We start from the raw sequence: 18,779 nt of genomic DNA, 5'->3' as shown, positions 1-18,779 counted from the left end.
TTATTTTATTTAGTTTATTATTTTTATTTTATTCTATTTACATCCCGCTTTCTCTGCAAGCGGGCTCAGAGCAGATCACAGGCAGTGATAAATACAATAAAAACAGATAGCATAAATTAGATTAAAACATATCACTCAGTACAATAAAGTCTAAAACGGACAGTCGCGCCCATATTGCACATCCACCAAGTGTTAAGACATGCTGAGGAGATGGGATATGCTGAGGAGGCAAACGCTTAAAACATCTGCTAGGGAGGGTAAGAAGTGAGAGAAAGTGGCCGCCGTACACACTGCAGAGGCAGGACGATTTAGCAATGCTCCTCCAGTCAGGAGAGGCCTGAAAAGCTGACTACCTGAGCCCAACCAAAGGTTCTGGCAGACCCAATCCATGGACAAGCCCTCCATTTTTTAATTTTCATTATGTACATGACCCGTCCATCTGTATGTCCGTCCATCCATGTCTCTCTCTCTCTCTCTCTCTCTCACACACACACACACACACACCACCCCCACCCCACAGCTCTGATGGGGAACTCACTGCTTGCGTGGAGAGCATCTCGTTGATGCTGTGGTCATACTGCTCTGCGAGGATGGCCAGCTTTCGGGTCTGCTCCTCTTTGAGCCGCTTCAAGACCGCCTTGTGCTCGCTCTTTGGTGTGGTCTCCAGCAGGTGGTTCCGCAATGCTTTATACTGCCGAGTTTGGATCTTGCAAGTGTCCTGGAACTGCTTCTTTATCTGAAGCTCTTTAGACTGGATTGGAAAGGAGGCATACGAGATACATCAGGAGGGAGCTGTGTATTTACTTCATTTATTTATAGCTTGCCTTTCTCACTGAGACTCAAGGTGAATTGTACAGCGTCAGTCAAGGCAATAGACAAGATGAGGCGATGTAATAGAATAAAATTACAGCAACACTGAAAAAAACTTGGGTTCACGCCTGCTAGTCTACGTTCTGATCACAAATTCTTTGGTTTGGAAGTTCTCTTCTCTCCTTTCCCCACCTCCCAAACCTAGATGCATGAGGTTTGCATATGGTTACTCAACAGGATAGGACAAGACTCATAAACGTGACTGACAAGACTGCTTGGGTTCTAGCAGAGGAACAACTTCTCTCGCTGAGACTCCAAGCACCCGGAAGAACAAAATATCTACCACTGCACTGCTTCAAAATATATATTCCAACTTCCAGGTGGCTCCCAAGAGCACCAATGATGGCCACTGATCTGACAAAGCACTGCCCACATGTTAAGTGTGCAGTCTAAGGCAGAGTACTCCTGTATCACATTCTCCACCAAGGGAAGAGGAGAGGGTGAAGGGAAAGCATGAAACACTAGTCAAACGGCAAAACAAGTCTTATTTGCAAAAGCTTGTAAACAGCCAAGGGCCTCTTCCTCAAAAATGTTAGCTCTGATTACTGTTGATAGATTGTGTTATGGCACTGTTACCTCTGGCTGGTGATGGACAATGTCATAGTGCCATGGGCAAACCAGAGAGGTTGTTGAAGATTTACAGTGGCGGAGAGGGTAGAGAGCTCCTGGCCCCTCCCCGTAAGTGCTATCCCAGAATAAAGAGGAGGAGGAGAATGGCTCAACTTGCATTATTTCTACAGGTCAGAGTGCAGTTTCCCTGAGTTACCAAGACACAGAAGCTCTGAGTGCATCAAGCCCTGCCTGTCTTTGGTTAATCCTGACCCACAGATCATCTTCCCATCTTTTCCTTGGTCAGAAGAGGAAGACATTAATGACAACATGCCCACCCAACTCTTGGTTTTCTGTCTCCAGGGTAGACTTTGTGCCAGTGAACTGGGTGTCCTGCAAAAAACAGGGCTGCACTTCCACAGGGTTGTTCATCGAGTGTTCTTTTGTGCAGGCACTCATGGGAACTGTGCATGAGCTGGCCAGCTGTGGACACTCCAAAGCTCCTAAAGGCACGAGATGCTCACCTAGCCTTTTCGGGCACTTTCCCCACAGGTGTGGCTATAAAGGGCGAGGTGAGCAGCTCCCTCCCTCAATTCTGTAAGATGCTGTTATAGAAGGAAGGTAAGAAAAAGAGCACATGGCGGGGAAGGAGGGAGGGATGTGTGCCTGCACAGAAGACCATGCAATGAACAACAGTTACAGGTAAAAGCAACCCTGTTTTCATTGCTTCTGTGCAGTCCCACATAGGAGATTAGCGAGCTAACTTACCCAGGAGGTGTATAAATTGTTTACAGACTGCACACCGCAAGGTGTCACGGCCCTCACCCAGACATAGCAAGCATTTGTTGTGGCCATCTGATCGGGCCGCCTTAGTCCCACAACGTGAACGCTCCTTGAAGAGAGCCTTTGAAGCCATGGAGCCAAAGGCTCTAACTCTCATCTAGAAGTAGGAACTGAGGAGTGGAGCAAAGAGACGTCCTCCTTCTGCAGCAGCTAACGAAGAACTGAGGGAGGGAGCCCCTCACCCTGCCTTTTACAGCCACGCCTGCCGGGAAAGGGTGCGAAAAGGCTGAGTGAGTGTCTGGTGGCTGTAGGAGCTTTGGAACATCTGCAGCTGGCCTGTACATGCGCAGTTCCCATAAGGGACTGCGCAGAAATCAACGCCTGGTTAACCACCACTGGGTTTTGCCCACTGCCTTCAGAAGGCAATTTTGTCCACACAGCAGGTTGAGAGGCGCACCAGAGGATCCCGCAATGCCTATCTTCAGCAGCTAGTACCTCACACAGGAGTGATCTCACAGGTTAGCTGAGGTCATTGAACAGCTGGAAAGAACAAGCTACACCACGTCTTGAATCAACTAACTCCCTTAAACGGCACCACTGGCAGTACTGCAACACACGGGCCAGATTACTCAGGAAAATACCTGCTGTTCCATTTTTCTTCACTGACTCATGATTTAGAGGAAAGACTCCTGAGAAATCCTGCTTTCGTGTTACACTCTGTTGCTATCCATGAGGTGCTGCCAAAGGGGGAGACACACCCTGAGTAAGCAGGAAGCTGGTTACTTGCTCAAAAGCCTTGGTGGTCAGGGCTTTCTTACCTGTGGCCTGCCTCCTGAAGCCACAGAGCTTTGCTGCTGTACAGCACCACTGTCAGGATCTGGCCTCAGCAGCACTGCCAGGCTTCCCTTAAGTGCCAGGCTCTATGTGTAACTTTCAAGGCCAGAAGCTTTAACTGCAAAGGAGCGAGCCTCCCAGGGGGACATCTGACAAGATCTTTCTGGCCCACCCACCGCACAGCAAAAATTCATTTGCGTGATCGTTAAAGACTGTCAAAAACATTGTAAAATGGGGGAAATTCTCTCTGAAGGCCAATGTGGGGCAGCACCAACATACAAAGTGATTGACAGAAGCAAGACCTCATTCAGTACACGGTCTGAGTGGAGAATGTGAAAATACTGTCCTTCTGCTCCCTGTCCCCCCAACTGGGTAGCTATTCTTAAGACTGTAATCACTTGCCAGCCATGACAGAAGTACTTTCCAGAGCAGTGACAAATTTTGCTTGGCTCATTGCCTCTGTACACTTTTGCCAGCCCCATACTCCCCCAACCTGCAGTTTTCAAGTTCAACTCTAATGGCAAGAACTTATTTCATATCTCTGCAAGAGAGGCATTTTCTCAAGGTATCAGAAAAAAAAACTTTGGTGGATGTCTATGAAAAGGCCGTTCATCCTTCCGGAGCATGAAAGACTTTGCTCATGCCAAGCCCCTCTTTACTGGCTTCTGTGGTCTCTCCTGCTGGAATATGGCATGCGAAGCAACGTTCAGCTTTTCAAGAAATTTAGCACTTGTTTTGTTTACAATTTAAATGCAACATTTAAATAGGGGGTGGGGGGCACACAAAGAAGAAACCAAAGTCGTGTAACCGCATGTCAGCTTTTCATTAGTTACTAGATTTAACCCACAGGAGCCATGCGTTGCCATCCTCAGAATCAAGAAGAGCTATCAGTCAGTCAGTCTTTCCCCTATGAACCTAGACACAACTTTTCCTACCTACATGAAAGCAAGTTTTTAGCACGCTTGAAAACAAACGAGAACTGCGTAGTGTGTTAAATGGTCAGGAGAATGCTCAGCATCCTACATGGGTTAATTGCCCTGTCCCATGAGTAAGACTGTTTTGAAAAATTATCCTCAAATTTGCTTACGTTGCAGCACATATAAAGTTTGCAAGTTCAATTTGTCTTTGTGCAGAACAAAGGGTAGAATTCTGGTGCAGAATTTCAGTGCAGAACAAAGAAAGTCCTGCTTGCAAGCAGCTGCACAGGACCTGCAGTCTCACTCAGCGCACCCAACAGCCAAACACGAAGCCCAAGCATGTCACATCACTGCCATGGGCTTCTGCCCTTCTGTGGCTTCAACTACATGCTCTTAGGCAGTCATAGACCACTGGGGATCTGGCAATATTTCCTACCACGTAAGTCAACAACCCAGTGCAGAGCACTTCCCACTAACAGGGCTCCAGAAATACCTTGAGGCTCTTGGGCTGCTGTCGGACCTCCATGACATGCTTGCGCCTCAACTCTCGCTCCCGCCGCTTGTTGTACTCCAGCTGGTTGGTGAGTTCTGTCTGATGCTGCAGGCGGATCAGTTCGCACCGCATTTTCTGGATGGTGTTGAGGTGCCGGAACTCCAGCTCTTGCATGGACTCATGCTGGCGCAGCAACATGGCATGCTCCAGATCCTTCTGGGTCTGCCTCTTGTTTAGTTCCTGTGTCAAAAACAAGCAGCTGCTAGTCTCTCATTTAAGTGTGGGGGGGGGGGCAGGGTGTTACGGACTGCCACAAGGGTGGGCTTGCGGGAATGAATCAGAGGCCCACCTTGCCCCACATCTTGTTTCCAAAAGCGACCAGCCAGATGTCTCAGAGAGAAGCACACGAGGAGGGCATGAAGGAGATCAAATTTCCTTGATGCTTGTCCTCATAACCTGCCACATAGCATTAGAGCTCTGTTTCACCATCACGATTGCCATAGAGAATTAATTCACTAATCTGCCTAGTCTTTTTTTGAAGCCATGTAATCTAGTGGCCATCGTTACATTTGGGGGGGACTGAATTATTTCTTGTGAAAAGCAGTGCTTAGAGTGTTTGGTCAATCAACCTTCACTGAGTGATCAAGTTCTAACCTTACCAAGGATAATTTCTCCACCAGCCTTCCACCTCATCCATAGTTTGACGAGCTTGCTTTGCACTTCATCTCTCTACCCCGCAAACAATCTTTTTTTTTTCTAAACTCAGAAGCTCCAAATACTTTTATCTTTGGTTGTAAAAATGGAAGAGCGGACAACGGTGTTGTCAACCACTCTGGATCCTTGCTGCAGATGAAAACAGAGTAATAAATATTTAAATAAGTAAGTAAATAAATTGTAAGGAAAGTGCACCATGCTTTGTGCATTTTTTCCAGCATGATTTTTACCTGTAAGGAATTCCAGTACTTTGAGGAATAAACCCAAGTCAGGTTCTTTGGGATGCCACTAAATCAACAAGTGTGAAAAGGCAAAACCCAGCAAGTATTACTTCCTCTTAAGGCTACAGAAAATATCCGAGACTACAGCAAGCATGTGTTTTTACCTCTTTCATTTTAGTCCTCAAAATATATCCCAGTTCTGCATGCTGCAATGGGAACAAGACTGGGCCAGTCACCTACACTCAGGCTAACCTCCCTACAGGGTTGTTGTGTGGTTAAAATGGAGGAGAGAAGACCGACGTAAGCTGCTTGGGGTCCTAATTGGGGAGAAGGGCAGGGTATGAACGAAGCAAAAAAATAAATTACAGGCAATCCAATGCAAACATTCTGAACTTGTGTGCCAATGAAAACTCATTAGGGAGGTGACACTGGCCTAGGACAAGAATGTGTTTCCTGCTTCTACACACTCCTACCCACTGGGCAAAAATGGCAGGGGCAGAACTCAACACCAGAGTGCAGCACAGCACCAAGGAAGCCCAGAGGCAAAAGGGCCAAAAATTGGCTTTTGGCTACAGGATCAAGCAGCCTGGAATGTCCCCACTTCTGCCATACACACCTCCCGGACCAGATCCTGCTCCAAGTTATGCCGCCCGAGCAGCATTCTCCTCTTGAAGCGGCGGCACTCCAGCTCCAAGTACTGCCTCTGCCGTCGGAGTAAGTTCGCCTCCTCCTCTGCCTGGAAGTGCTGGATGTTCTCCTTCTGCTTGGACAGCCACTCCTGTTTCTCCTTCTTGGGAGTGCTCTGGTTCTCATTCAGCTCCTGAAATACCAGAGTAGGGTTTTGGGCCTGGTAAGCCTACTAGATTTCTCTAATGCAAACGACAAGGGGCCCCTCTGGAAGGTGGTCTGGAAGGTTCAGTGAACGCTGCAGCAAGAGGGTGAACTACAGACACCAATACTGCATCTGTCCCTAAAAAAAATGTGCTGGTTGCCTAATGGTTTCCAGGCCCAAAGCAAGATGCTGGTTTCATCCTTTAGAGCCCCATACAGGCTGGGACCAGGATATTTAATGAACAGTCCATTTCAGTCCACTGAGTTATTATTTTTCATTGGTGGGCCGCATTTGTGCACCAAACTTCAGAGGTGAGGCACACGTCCTTTTCAAGAATTAACCCCCACCCACCCCAGGGTTCCAGAATACACTTGGCCTCTCCCTTACATAGCTCTGCCAATGTCTGTTTTTGGCCCCAGCTTAAGTCCTTTTATTTCAACATTAAGGGATAATCCCGCACTGACATCCCTCCGCCCTATAATGGTACATTTGTTGTTGTTTCACTGTTGCTGCCGTTTTAATTTTTGTGCTGAAATGTGTTTCAGATATCGATTTGCGTGTTTTTATCATGCTGTAAACTGCCTCAGGCACAGAGGCAGAAAGGCACTATGGAACAATTTCAAATAAAGAAATAAGCTCCCTGCTACACACTAGCAGACTGCTTTAGCTTGCAAAAACCCAAAAATTTCACTTGTCTGCATTCCTTGGTGCTGCAACAGTCTCACAAGCCAAGCACAAGAGTACATGCCTGAACCAACCACAGGTCTGTACATGCAATAGAAAGTGATGTCTTCAATCAGTTACGATGTGTTGCTGTTTGCATGTACACACCCAAAAGAGGTGCTGCCAAAGAAACACAGGAGTCCTTGCTGGAGAAGTTTTTTCCTCTATTCCTCACGCAAGACTTGCAAGAGACAAGCTTCTCAGAGCCTAGTAGTTTGCTTGGCTGCACACAGTATTATATGGAGGTGTACCTTCCCCCTGCCACTCCTTAAGGTTTTCCAGGACAACCCAAGGATCTAATCCGTAAGGAAAACAAAGGGCCTCGCTTGCAAACACGATCCTTGTCGCACAGGCCTTGCTACACAAAGGTGCTCTCACTACTAATAAAAAAAATTCACCGAGGGCCAGCTTTTCCATGACCGCTGCATTATATACTAGGCTGTCAACCAGACCAGCTACTGGACAAATATTCCATTAGTAGTCATGCTCAGGGGCCCTCGCCTTAAAGTTACCTCTTTGAGCTGCTCCTTGCGGAGTTTGTACTCTCTTTTCTGGGACTCCAGGAAGCTGTTCAGTTCTTTCTTCTGCTGAGCTTGAATGTGTTGCTGGAACTTCTTCTCTTCGTTGGCCATTACTTTTGCCTAGACCGAGCCCAGGAGAAAAAGGCATGCTCAAGGTTATACAATTGCAAATAGTGAAGTCTCTCACCAGACACGCATAAAATAAAGCTGCCAGCACAGGGCAGAGTGCTGTAGGATTCCTTCCTAGTTCTTATCCCACTCTCAACACTAGCAGAGAATACGTCCAGCTCTTGCCAAGAGACACATCTGGGGCCAAAGCAGTAAGCCTGGCTTCAGAAAAGGGAGGCGGGAAGTTCAAAGTAGAGCAGCACCTACAGAGCAAACTGGGAAGAAAGAAATCCTTACCTCCTTTTCCATGGCTGCCTGGTGCTTCTTGATGAGTTTCTCCATTTCTGCTGCAAAGTTGTTACGCTGTGTCTCAAGGTCTTTGTCCAGCCTAAGACGATGCTCATCCATCTCAGCCTTCAGTTTATTCTCCAGAGCCATCAGCTGCTTCTGGTGTTGCCTCCGCATCCGCTTGTAACCAGACATCTGTTCACGGAGCTCCGAATCCTGTTCGTGTTCCTGCATTTGCCTCGTTACCTGTGGGAAGACAGGGGAAGACACAGGCCACATTGACTCTTTACATGCACGTGTGCATACAATAATTGTTGCTGCAAATTTTAGGGGCAGCTAGTAAAATTAGCCTCTCCTTTGGCTGCCACACAGCACCCCCTGCCATTTCTCTTACTAAGAGCAGGCCTGAGTTGTAGAACAGCATTCATGGGAGAGAGAACGCAACATTCAGCCATCTTTACTGTGCTGGACATCTGCAGAGGAAAGTTTACCATTGACAAGATGATGGGTGACCTATGAGAACTGTGACGAACCTGGACTAAGATAGGGGCTTATCTTCATTACACCTCAAAAGTGCCCATTTTATCCCAAAAGCAATCTTGTGCTTCAGTGTCATTTGAGTAGAGACTAACAAAACTTGGCCTCTTAAATGCCACAATTAGTATTTCCCAATTTCAGTAGCAGAGACTCCCAGAAGACAAATCCTGTTGCTTTAAAAGGGACCAGTGACCAATCTGGGAGCAATGCAGGCTGCAACACTGACACGAAGTGAGTGTGGATATGAACAGTAGCTGAATCAGAGACCTCGAAGAAGCAACTCTGATCTCTCCAAGGAAAAAGCAGTTAATCAAAGGCCAAGAGAATGTAAGAAGAGCCCTGCTGGATCAGACCAGCGATCCACCTAATCAAGCATCCTGTCTCATACAGTGACCAGCCAACAAGGCAGAGGCGCCACTCTCCTAGCTTTCTGCAAATGATGCAAAACCGAATTATTCAAAAAGGCTTTTGTATTGTAGGGAGGGGTCTCAGATGCTCTGCTAATGAGTTAGGGACCACAGACTTCACCCACGGACTTCACCACTATGTTGCCTTATGTACTATCCGTTGCTTTAAATATGTGCTCCTATGTCAGCCCTAGAATTGCTTATGCTCTGTTTCAGCATTTCTTCAACTCTGTATTGGATTCTTGCTAATGTTCTGTCTTTGTAAACTTGTGTTTATTTACCGTATGGCATAGTTTATGAAATTGTCCTTGATACTGATTGTACTACTCTCTCACTGTGTAATCCACCCTGAGTCTCAATAAGAAAGGCGGACCGTAAATAACATAACTGAAATAAAAATAAATAATGAAGATGCCTCCCAGCACTAGACGTATACTGTCTCTGAACGTGGAGGTTCCCTACATGGTTAGTAGACCTCTCCTCCATGGATCTCTCTTATTCCCTTTTAGAGCTGTCTATGTCTGCTACCATTACTACCATCCTCTGACAGTCGACTCCACAATTTAATCACCAGCTGAGTAAAGAAGCATTTCCTTTTGTCTGTCCTGAATCTACTGCCCACCAACTTCATTGGATACTCCCCGAGTTCTAGTATTTGGGGAGAGGGAGAAAAAAATTCTCTCTGTCCTCTCTCTATACCCCGCACGTGAGTCCCAGTCTTTTCAGTCTCTCCTCACAGAAAAGGTGCTCCAATCCCTTAAGCATTGTGGATTAAAGGTTTAAAGCTGGCTTAATTTTGTTTGGTGAGAGGGGCTGAGAGCCCATTTATACCTTTCCAGGATGGGACTGCAGGCAGTTTTACAGGAATTATCTTTTATTTTGGGAGCAAACCTGTCATAATTGCACTGAGCTTTATGCCAAAGGATGCTGTTAATCATTCCTTTGAGTCTCTCTCGTCACTCCCATGGAAGGAAGATGTCAACCTACCAGTGATGCTGTGCGTATGGTAGCAAAGTGCTCTCGGTTGCGGTAATGGGATCTATGACGAGACACTTGGGGTGGAGAATGCGGCTCTGTAGCTCTCAGTCTAGGGTCTGAATCCTCTCGGTAATTTTCTTCATCCTTGAGAGAAGAAGCAGTGTTAACAGAATATTTGCAACTTGACCATTTTGGAATCTACGACTTTGAAAAGCCAACTGCTGCCAGCCAACTGGATTTATAAAACTGTAAAGAGGGAAGGAAAACCCCATCAGCTGCAAGATTTGGCATTTCACTTACAGACCTGCAGCTATAAGAGCATGACTGCACACCAGAGATGCTTCAATTTCAGAAAGAGGCTCCAAAATATGTAATAGATGGCTGCCATGGAACTCACTAAATCCCCATAAATGCCAGCATGCTCACAGTGCTCCTTCCAAGTAATAAGGCTAATTCCATCAAGCCCCACAAGTGTAACTGGCCATTTAATACACACTGCTCCTGAATGTAATCATCATACAGGCAATTAAACATATATTTTAGCAAGAAAACAATGCTATTAAGCTAGAGCCAGACATTCAAGGAAACGTTAAAAGGTAAAGTTATAGCTGCTCCTGCTGCTTTAGTGAGAATATTAGCCACCTGGAACACATCCATAGAAACCCCAAGAGGAAGAAACTGTTGCTGACCCTTGATCATTTCCAGTATAAAGTGCCCCAATGAGGAGAAGTGAGGTGGAACCTCTGGATGGGAAAGAGCAGTATCTGACAGATATGGCCCATGGGGGGCACAGCTGGGAAAGTTCTTCTGCCTCAAATGAGGGGTGCAAAGAAACAGTTGTTTGTACAGGAGATATTCCTCAGCGGTCAGTGTCATCCTCTCTGATACGTCTTTCCATTAGTTTTCCAACACTTGATAAGCATTCGCTCCATGAACATCCCCCCTCCTTTGCTGTCCTGTTCGTCTCTAAAATTTCATATACCTTTTCTATAGGAGCTTAGCCATGCTTATTTGGGCAAAGTTTGACCAGTCAGCTAAGAACTGAATAATTTCTTCATTCCTGGGCAAAAGGATCACTTTTCCTCCTCCTTTTTGGTGTATGCTGAATCCCTTATCTATTTGCCATGCTAAGTATGCGAGCATCTGTGCTCTGCCCTCCACCAACAGGTTTACACAGTCTGCAACGCCTGAAAGACAGCAGAAGCTCTCTTTAATACTGCTTACTAGGGGTGTATGATTTGGGTTCGAAAAAAATCCCCAAACTGGGCCCCATTCGGAAAGTCAGGATTTCTGAATCGGGCTTAGCATTGCTGGCCCGATTCAGAAATACCGAATCAAAGCTTTCCGAAGCGAATGGGATCGCTTCAGAAAGCTTCATGTAAGCCCACGCTGCTCTTTGTAGCTGATGGGAGGGGAGGAGGGACCCCCTCCCCTCCCCTCAGCTAAGTGGCGGGCGTTTGAAAGCAGCAACACTTAAAGCTTGCTGCTTTCAAACGCCCCACTCACTGCTCTTTCCAGCCATGGGAGAAGGAGGAGGGACCCCCTCCTCACATTGGCTGGAAAGAGCAGCCAGCCTCACGGGGTATTTGAAAGCAGCCAGCAACACTTGCAAACACCCCATGCCACTTTTTCCAGCCATGGGAGGGGGAGGAGGGGGGATCCCTCCTCAGTTTGGGGTCCCTCCTGAAGCGGGAAACCACTTTGGTTCGGGGTCCTTTCCGAAGCAGGAAACCCAGGTATTTTTTGTATGCACATCCCTACTTCCTACAATGATTTTTGCACTGCGGTTTCAAATATAAATCAGTCTCTCTCAATAGAAACGGTGGTCATCAACAGCCCTTCCTGAGCTCCCCAGGTACCTGACTTACTGGCTTCAAGTGGATGACGGAGCTGTTTGACATCACAGTGTGGTCCCCCTCCATCATATCCAGCTCACTCTTATCATCAGAGGCATCTGGAAGACTATTCACACTACTGCTTTGGCTACTGGCACTAATGGACATGCTAGGGATGGACTGGTTGCTGCCAACACTGTTCACTGTTCCTGTCCGGCCCGCACTGTGGTCTTGATCCTAAATGGAGAGAGGGATTAGCAGAACAACCCACTATATTTATAACAGTAAGGACCATTCAAAGCTATTTGTTTAGTCTCTCTTCAGCTAAACAATAATTACAAGTAGCTAAGGAAGGCAGTGTGACAGTCTTTCAGGGAAAGAAATAGGGGTGGGTTTTTTTTACTCAGCAGCAGATATTTGTTGGTTTTATAAACCAATACCACACATAAACACATGAAGCTGCCTTATACTGAATCAGACCATTGGTCCACCAAGGTCACTACTGTCAACTCAGACTGGTATCCAGGGTTCCAGGCAGAAGTCTTTCACATCACCTACCACCTGATTCTTTTAGCAGGAGATACCATGAATTGAACCTAGAACCTAGGACCTCCTGCTCTTCCACCGAACCACAGCTCCACCTCCTACCAGGGAAGGTGTCCGTGGGTAAGAATGGTAACCCAGGCTCAGGTTCAAGCACACTTGCCAGCCTTGTAAAGATCACTCATTTCTTATTCACTAGCAGAGCTGCTGTAAACAAAAGAAAGGAATGACTACACCCAAATTCCACAGTCATTTTCCAAGCAGCTAACCATTTTTATACAACTCCTTGCCCCAGGTAAGAAACCAACCTTAATACAAGACTGAACAAGTGATGGGGACTGGGCCTATGGCCTTTGGTTGGGCATCTGCATGAAGAAGGTCCCAGCTTTAATCCCCAGCGTCTCCACTTCAAAAGATCAGGTAGTGGGTGATATGGAAGACTTCCATCTGAGACCCTGGAAAGGCACTGCCAGTCAGAGTAGACAGTATCGATCTTGGCAGACCAAGGTCTGACTCCATAAAGACAGCTTCATGTGTCTTTGCTAATAGGGCACCCAAAATGGAAGGTTTACATTTTGCTGCAGAACTGTCAGCAGTAGAATTTGGCACTTCCAAAGAAGCCACAAATCATGGTTGCCATGCTGATATACAAGAAAGTAAGGGAAGGCTGTGCTTTAGGGAAGTGGAAATCCACTCCTGCTTTCTAAGAGACAGTGCAAGTCATTGTCCAAACTCAGAGGGCAATTTCCCTTTTCTACATATTGAAACACAGGCTAAAACAGAAATGTGGCTTTCTGGCCCTGCAGGTTGGCTGGTGGTAAATAAGCACCATCCAAGGCAGTATATCTTGTGGTGACTGCTGGCATTTTGCTAATCATTCAGCCCCCTCCTCCCTTCCCAGTCCTCTGCTTTTACCTCCTCCTCTTCCTGGGTTTCAACTGTGGGGCCGTTGTGCGCCTCCTGAAAGAGCAGTTTTTTCATTTTGCGATACTGCAGATTGTCCAGTTCTCTGACTGCATCTTTTGTTCTCTGGATCAGGTCTATTAACACTGTCTCGGGGCGCTCCCGGAGTACGAACACATGCTGCAGCAGAACACATGAGCAAAGCAGTTGGCACTCCACAATCCCAGGCTGCGCATATGCTCTCCTTGCCGCCTCCAAAGCAAGTATTGGCTTAAGGCACAAAGATGCTAAGAGCAGAAGAAACAGCTGTATGATCTTCTGGCCAAGTCTTTTATCAAGTGTAAGCCTGGGAAATGTTTGGCTGGGAAAGCCACACACCAAAAACTGGATGGCACTGATCTGCGGAAAAGCACTTTGTGTTTAGCACATCCAAGATCAACTCCACTTATTCCCAGCAGAGACAAAGTCCACCAGCAATAGTAATGATGGCTGAACACACACCACCACCCAGCTTGTGTTTAAACCCTCCAGCACTAATGGTCCTCAAGTATGAAGAGGCAGCCAAGCCCACCACATGTTAAAATTACACAGAAAACCAGTCACCTCATAAGAGACAGCCAAGCTGGTGTGGCTGCTCAGAAAAAGGGGAATGGGCAATTAAGTAAGTTACAAAGGGACACTGGGAATAATGCTCACTGGAAACGTTGAGAGGCAGTTTTGTGCAGTGGTTAAGAGCGCGGGACTCTCATCTGGAGAACCAGGTTTGATTCCCCACTCCTCCACTTGAAGCCAGCTGGGTGACCTTGGGTCAGTCAAAGCTTCTAGGAGCTCTCTCAGTCCCACCCACCTCACAGGGTGATTGTTGTTGTGGGGGACATACTTGACATACTTTGTAAACCACTGTGAATGGGTGTTAAGTCATCCTGAAGGGCGGTATATAAATCAAATATTGTTGTTGTTGTTAATAATAATAATATTGTTATTATTAAAATACAGGCTCAATAAAGTCACCCTAATGGTCAGTGATTATCCAACAGTGATGTCATATCTGAAGCCCTCATCTTTCTCAACACACATACACAGGTGGTGGTGGTCGGGGGGGGGACCCTCAAACTCTGCTCCATATGCGGACATGGCAAGATTGTGCAACATGCACGTGTATCTTCACTGTGAGAAGAAGAATCATGTAACCTAGTGGCACTTTGACCATTTGTCAGTATTTGCTGATTCCTGTCAGAGCTATGAAAATGTGTATCTGTAGGACACAAGGAAAATGCAAAGGAAAACCAGTGTGAGAAAGCTGTAAGCAATCAATGTCAAAGAGTGAACATGCCAAGAATGGAATAACATTTTCAGCAGGAGGGTATATTTCGGTTGTGGGAATGCAAGAGTTTTAAAACACCTGGAGTAAGAAACTGGCATAAAATATAAACACCCACTAGGGTGTGTGCATGCACACACACAATCTGTTTATTATATACTTACATTGAATAAAGTGAGATGCTTTGTTAACCAGAGTGTGAAAGGAAGGTTCAAATGTTGAGATTTTTCAGGTATGCAAACCATCACATGGAAGGTTTGTGGTAGGGATCAGAAAAGTAAAACTAACCTTCAAGAGTTCCTCTGATGTAGGCCTATCTTGAGGGATTTTCTGGAGGCAAGAATCTACAAAGTTTCGAAAATAATCAGACCTAAAATTGGGGAGAGAGAAAATTTAATTAAAAAGGCTCCTTGTCAAAAGCCTTCCCAGGCTTGCCTTAAAGGTGTAACTTTACAATACAGCAAGGGCAATGGATGCTTTTTCACAGTTATATGGAGAATCATGAGAAAATGCAGCAGAGCTGGGACCAGGGCACCAACACCAACTGCGGGCACTGGGCTCATGGCATAAGCAACAGACAATCCCCAGAACTTGAAAGGCTAGTATTATGTGTTCTCTCTCTCAGAGCCAAGCTGCAAGAGACAAATTACAGGAGGAGGAGCACATGAAGGGAGTCGCAATGTTAGCTGAGTTTTAAAACAGATCGGAAGGCTTTGTCAATTTCCCCTTGCTACAGAGCCAGGGAGAAGGTTGCTCAGAGGGTTTGTTAATTTCCTCTTTGCCTCCCAAAGGCTATGCCAGTTTCACCTTCTAGGAGGTGAAGAGGAAATTAACAAAGCCTCTGAGGGGAAATTGACAAAGCCTTACAATCTCTTTTAAAACTCAGCTTCCTGGCTAACATTGCGACTCCCTTCATGTGCTCCTCCTCATGTAACTCATCGCTTGTAGCTTAGCTCGCAGATAGACAGAATTTCAAAAAGTCAGTAAAACACCCAGTTCAAAATCTTTTCAGGACACCTTTTCCTTAATCCAAACCTGACACTTTAAGAACCCAAGTGCCAAAACCTGGGGTGTTCATCAAATGTGTTATGATGCTTCTTGTCTCAGTTGTTCACTTACCATTCACTGGACTGGAGTGTAGGGGATTCATTCTGCGCTATGTGATATAAGGCACTCATTGCATTCATGTTAAACAAAGGAGGCTTCCTTTCCGCTGCGTAGAAAAAGAAATTACTTGCTTAATGTAGAGAAACTGCCCCATAATTTCCAAGTCAGCTCATCCCTGCTCTTTTATGGAGCCCCTCAAACAGGGTCACCTAGCACTCATATGACCAGAACAGATTTTTTAAAAATGCAAAGGTTTGAATATTTGGACACCAACATCCATAAAGTCTTTGCCTGCAGAATGCCCCAGGTTCAATCCCCAACATCTCCAATTAAAAGAAAAAAATCAGGTGGTAGGTCATCTGAAAGACCTCTGGAGAGCCAGTGCCAATATTGACCTTGATGGACAAATGGTCTGATTCAGTATAAGGCAGCTTCATTTGACTCTGATGAGGCTTGCAAGAAGAGTCTACCAATGCTTTTTTGCAGCTCCACCTAACCTTAATGCAGCCTCTGTTTTACTCTCCCTTCACAGAAACCCCCAAACTGCCAGGTACATTACAGAATTTCAGGTGTTTTTTTTGGGGGGGGGGGTGTCCACTGGCCACAGGATCTATTTAGTTCAGCATCCTGTATCTAACACTGCCAGTCTGGTGCCCATGGAGAGGTCACGAGCAGGGTATGACGGAGATACAGCCCTACCATTTTCTATGTCCCCAGCACCTAGAATTTGGAAACAGATCGTCTCTGTACACTGACAGCCTCTTTAACTAACATGACTAATTGCTATTAATTAGGACTAAACTTAATGACTGACAGCAAATATTCTGAGTGCATCAGGGATGCTTTCTGGAGGGCCAAAAGACTTTGAACAGGGTAAAGTAAAAGGTCTGAAAATATCTGAAGCTGCAGAATGCAGATCAGATCAGAATCCTGAATGGGAAACCACTAGGAGCACCATGCAACTCCAGGATAGAGGCAAAATAGAATGTTATTTAAAAACTTTAATTATGCCTCTCGTTGACACTGCAGTAGCAGAAAACAGAAACTGCCATCTCCACCCCCAACCCACTTTCTCCTTCTCCAAGAAATCTTATCCAATGAGGGATCACCTAATTAAAATCTTGATACAGTGCTGCACAGGCAAAACAGATTTGGCCAAGTGAGGGAGTCACAAAGCCAATCTGCAGCAAGAGCAATCTTCAATCCAAATGGAAGAATGCTTTCCCTAAATAGTTGGTTGTTTTTGCAGTGGAAGAATGCTTGGGGAAAAGTGCCCCTGCTCTTTTGGGGTCAGGCCTACCATTGCTACAGCTACCTCTCTATGAACAAGTCCAATCCTGCTTCAGGAAAGAGCAGCAGGCCAGAACATTACCCTTAGTGGGCACAGGGAGTTCTCTATTCAAGGTGCTGGTAGAGCTGCAGTGTGGCTGGTCAAGAACAAACCTCATTACTCCCCTCCCCTTTGTTTGCTGACACATTTTGGCATCTTCAAAAGGGGGCACCTGGCCTTGTACCTGCTTTAATCCAAATACCCTTTCCAAAGTAATTTAAAGCTAGAGGCCATCACTACCCCTTGTGGCAACAAATTCCACAATTTTACATTCTATGCTGTGTGAAGAAGTCTTATCTGCTCAGATTCTACCACTGAACTGCTTCGTTATGTGACCCTGGATCCTGATATTTTGAGGGGGGAAAGTTGCTCTCCACCTGATACCTCTAAACTACTCATAACCAACCCCACACTGTCCTTTTTGAGATGGAAAATCAAAAAGAGTCCAGTAGCACCTTTAAGACTAACCAATTTTATTGTAGCATAAGCTTTCGATTTTGTAGCATAAGCTACAATTATTGTAGCTTATTGTAGCATAAGCTACAATAAAATTGGTTAGTCTTAAAGGTGCTACTGGACTCTTTTTGATTTTGCTACTACAGACTAACACGGCTAACTCCTCTGGCTTTTTGAGATGGGGCAACTAGAAGAGTATAGGAAAAATCCCACTGGCACGCTCAAGGGTGAGCTGTGTGTGTGTGTACTAGTTACATTGGATTGAGTCTTTTCTTTCACATGAACAGCTATAGAATTAACAACATTCAATCCTGTTCTGGTTAACTGGTATTATAAGACACTGGAATATGCTACAGAAAAGTTTTTTAAAAAACCCTTCTCAAATCTTCCATTAAATTCTATTTGGTGAGGTTGTGGGGAGAAGGAAGAAACAGGTAAAAAACTATGTTCCCCAAGGTAAAGAAAATCCCAGAGGTCAAAGCATGAAGGATTATTTAATGCACAGTAAACCATTATAAGTCATCTACACTTGTTAAAAAGCTGAATGCCCTAGAACAGACAAAAGAACAAAGGTAGGTGTTGCAAAGAGTTTTTGCAGGATTTCTGAGGTAAGGAGAAAAATTTCAAGTAGCAAAGTAATACAGAAAATGCGTTCCTGTGTACCAAACAGGAGCAATGCACTGGAAAAAGAGGGAGAGTCCGAAGTGCTTAGAAGTATACAATGAAAATGCAACCTAAACAAAGTATAAGCACATTTTCTCTCTCAAAAGACATTTCTTAATGTGATATGGAAGAAAAACCTGTCAAGGAACCTGCTAGGAGGTTGCAGCTCTGACAGGAGGAGGGACACGGCTTACCTAATTCAATACATGTTATCCCAAGAGACCAGACATCGACTTTACCATCGTACTGCCCTTCATCCATGGCTAGAATCACTTCTGGGGCCATCCTACAACATCAAAGATAAAACCATTCAATGAAGCTGCTCTTCATAATCCTTGCATCGTTTTAGTGCAGTTCCTTGACTGCCAATAGACTAGCCTCAGCTACGGCAGCAAGGACAAAAACAAACTGGGCATCTCTGCCCAGGGCAAGATATCCTAAGAATGCCACCTGACAGTCTGAGGTAAATGCACAACAGTGCGGGCATTAGAGCAAGGCAGAGGATTCCTGGGTGACAAGGGCACATAGGGGTCTCTCTCAGGCATCCTGCCTCCTTCCACGTCACCTTCCCAAGTCACTTCAGGACAGAAAAGTGGGAAGGGGGACCAGATTGGATCACTGAGAAGAGAAAAAAACCAATGACCCTCTTCTTACTCGCTTCCAAGGTCCCCGTCCTTTGGCCTTCCCACAATGTTTCAAACTGCTGAAGAGGCCAGAAAGTTGGTGACTAGAACCATTCAATGCCAACTCCTTATATACGAGCAGGCCCAGAATTAAATGCCTGGTACCAAAATTCTCCCCAACCTATACGATTTTCGATTTAACGCAGATAACCAGTTACGCAAT

At 45.7% G+C, this 18,779-nt stretch overlaps 1 protein-coding gene across 1 annotated transcript in view; it reads right to left on the bottom strand.

The window, feature by feature from the left end:
* Positions 1 to 18,779, bottom strand: part of TAOK1 (TAO kinase 1) — a 71,540-nt gene that overhangs the window by 5,130 nt on the left and 47,631 nt on the right. Inside the window, exons 8-18 of the mRNA XM_055002093.1 lie at positions 18,128 to 18,219; positions 15,497 to 15,590; positions 14,666 to 14,747; positions 13,069 to 13,236; positions 11,644 to 11,847; positions 9,785 to 9,919; positions 7,863 to 8,099; positions 7,449 to 7,577; positions 5,998 to 6,201; positions 4,447 to 4,686; positions 539 to 751 (exon numbers count right to left, since the gene is read on the bottom strand). Coding sequence (XP_054858068.1) covers positions 539 to 751; positions 4,447 to 4,686; positions 5,998 to 6,201; positions 7,449 to 7,577; positions 7,863 to 8,099; positions 9,785 to 9,919; positions 11,644 to 11,847; positions 13,069 to 13,236; positions 14,666 to 14,747; positions 15,497 to 15,590; positions 18,128 to 18,219 — 1,798 coding nt within the window. The remainder of the gene's footprint in view (positions 1 to 538; positions 752 to 4,446; positions 4,687 to 5,997; positions 6,202 to 7,448; positions 7,578 to 7,862; positions 8,100 to 9,784; positions 9,920 to 11,643; positions 11,848 to 13,068; positions 13,237 to 14,665; positions 14,748 to 15,496; positions 15,591 to 18,127; positions 18,220 to 18,779) is intronic.

This window comes from Eublepharis macularius, chromosome 17 (assembly GCF_028583425.1).
Source record: "Eublepharis macularius isolate TG4126 chromosome 17, MPM_Emac_v1.0, whole genome shotgun sequence".
Classification (NCBI taxonomy): Eukaryota; Metazoa; Chordata; class Lepidosauria; order Squamata; family Eublepharidae; genus Eublepharis; species Eublepharis macularius.
This window is presented reverse-complemented; position numbering and strand designations above follow the sequence as displayed.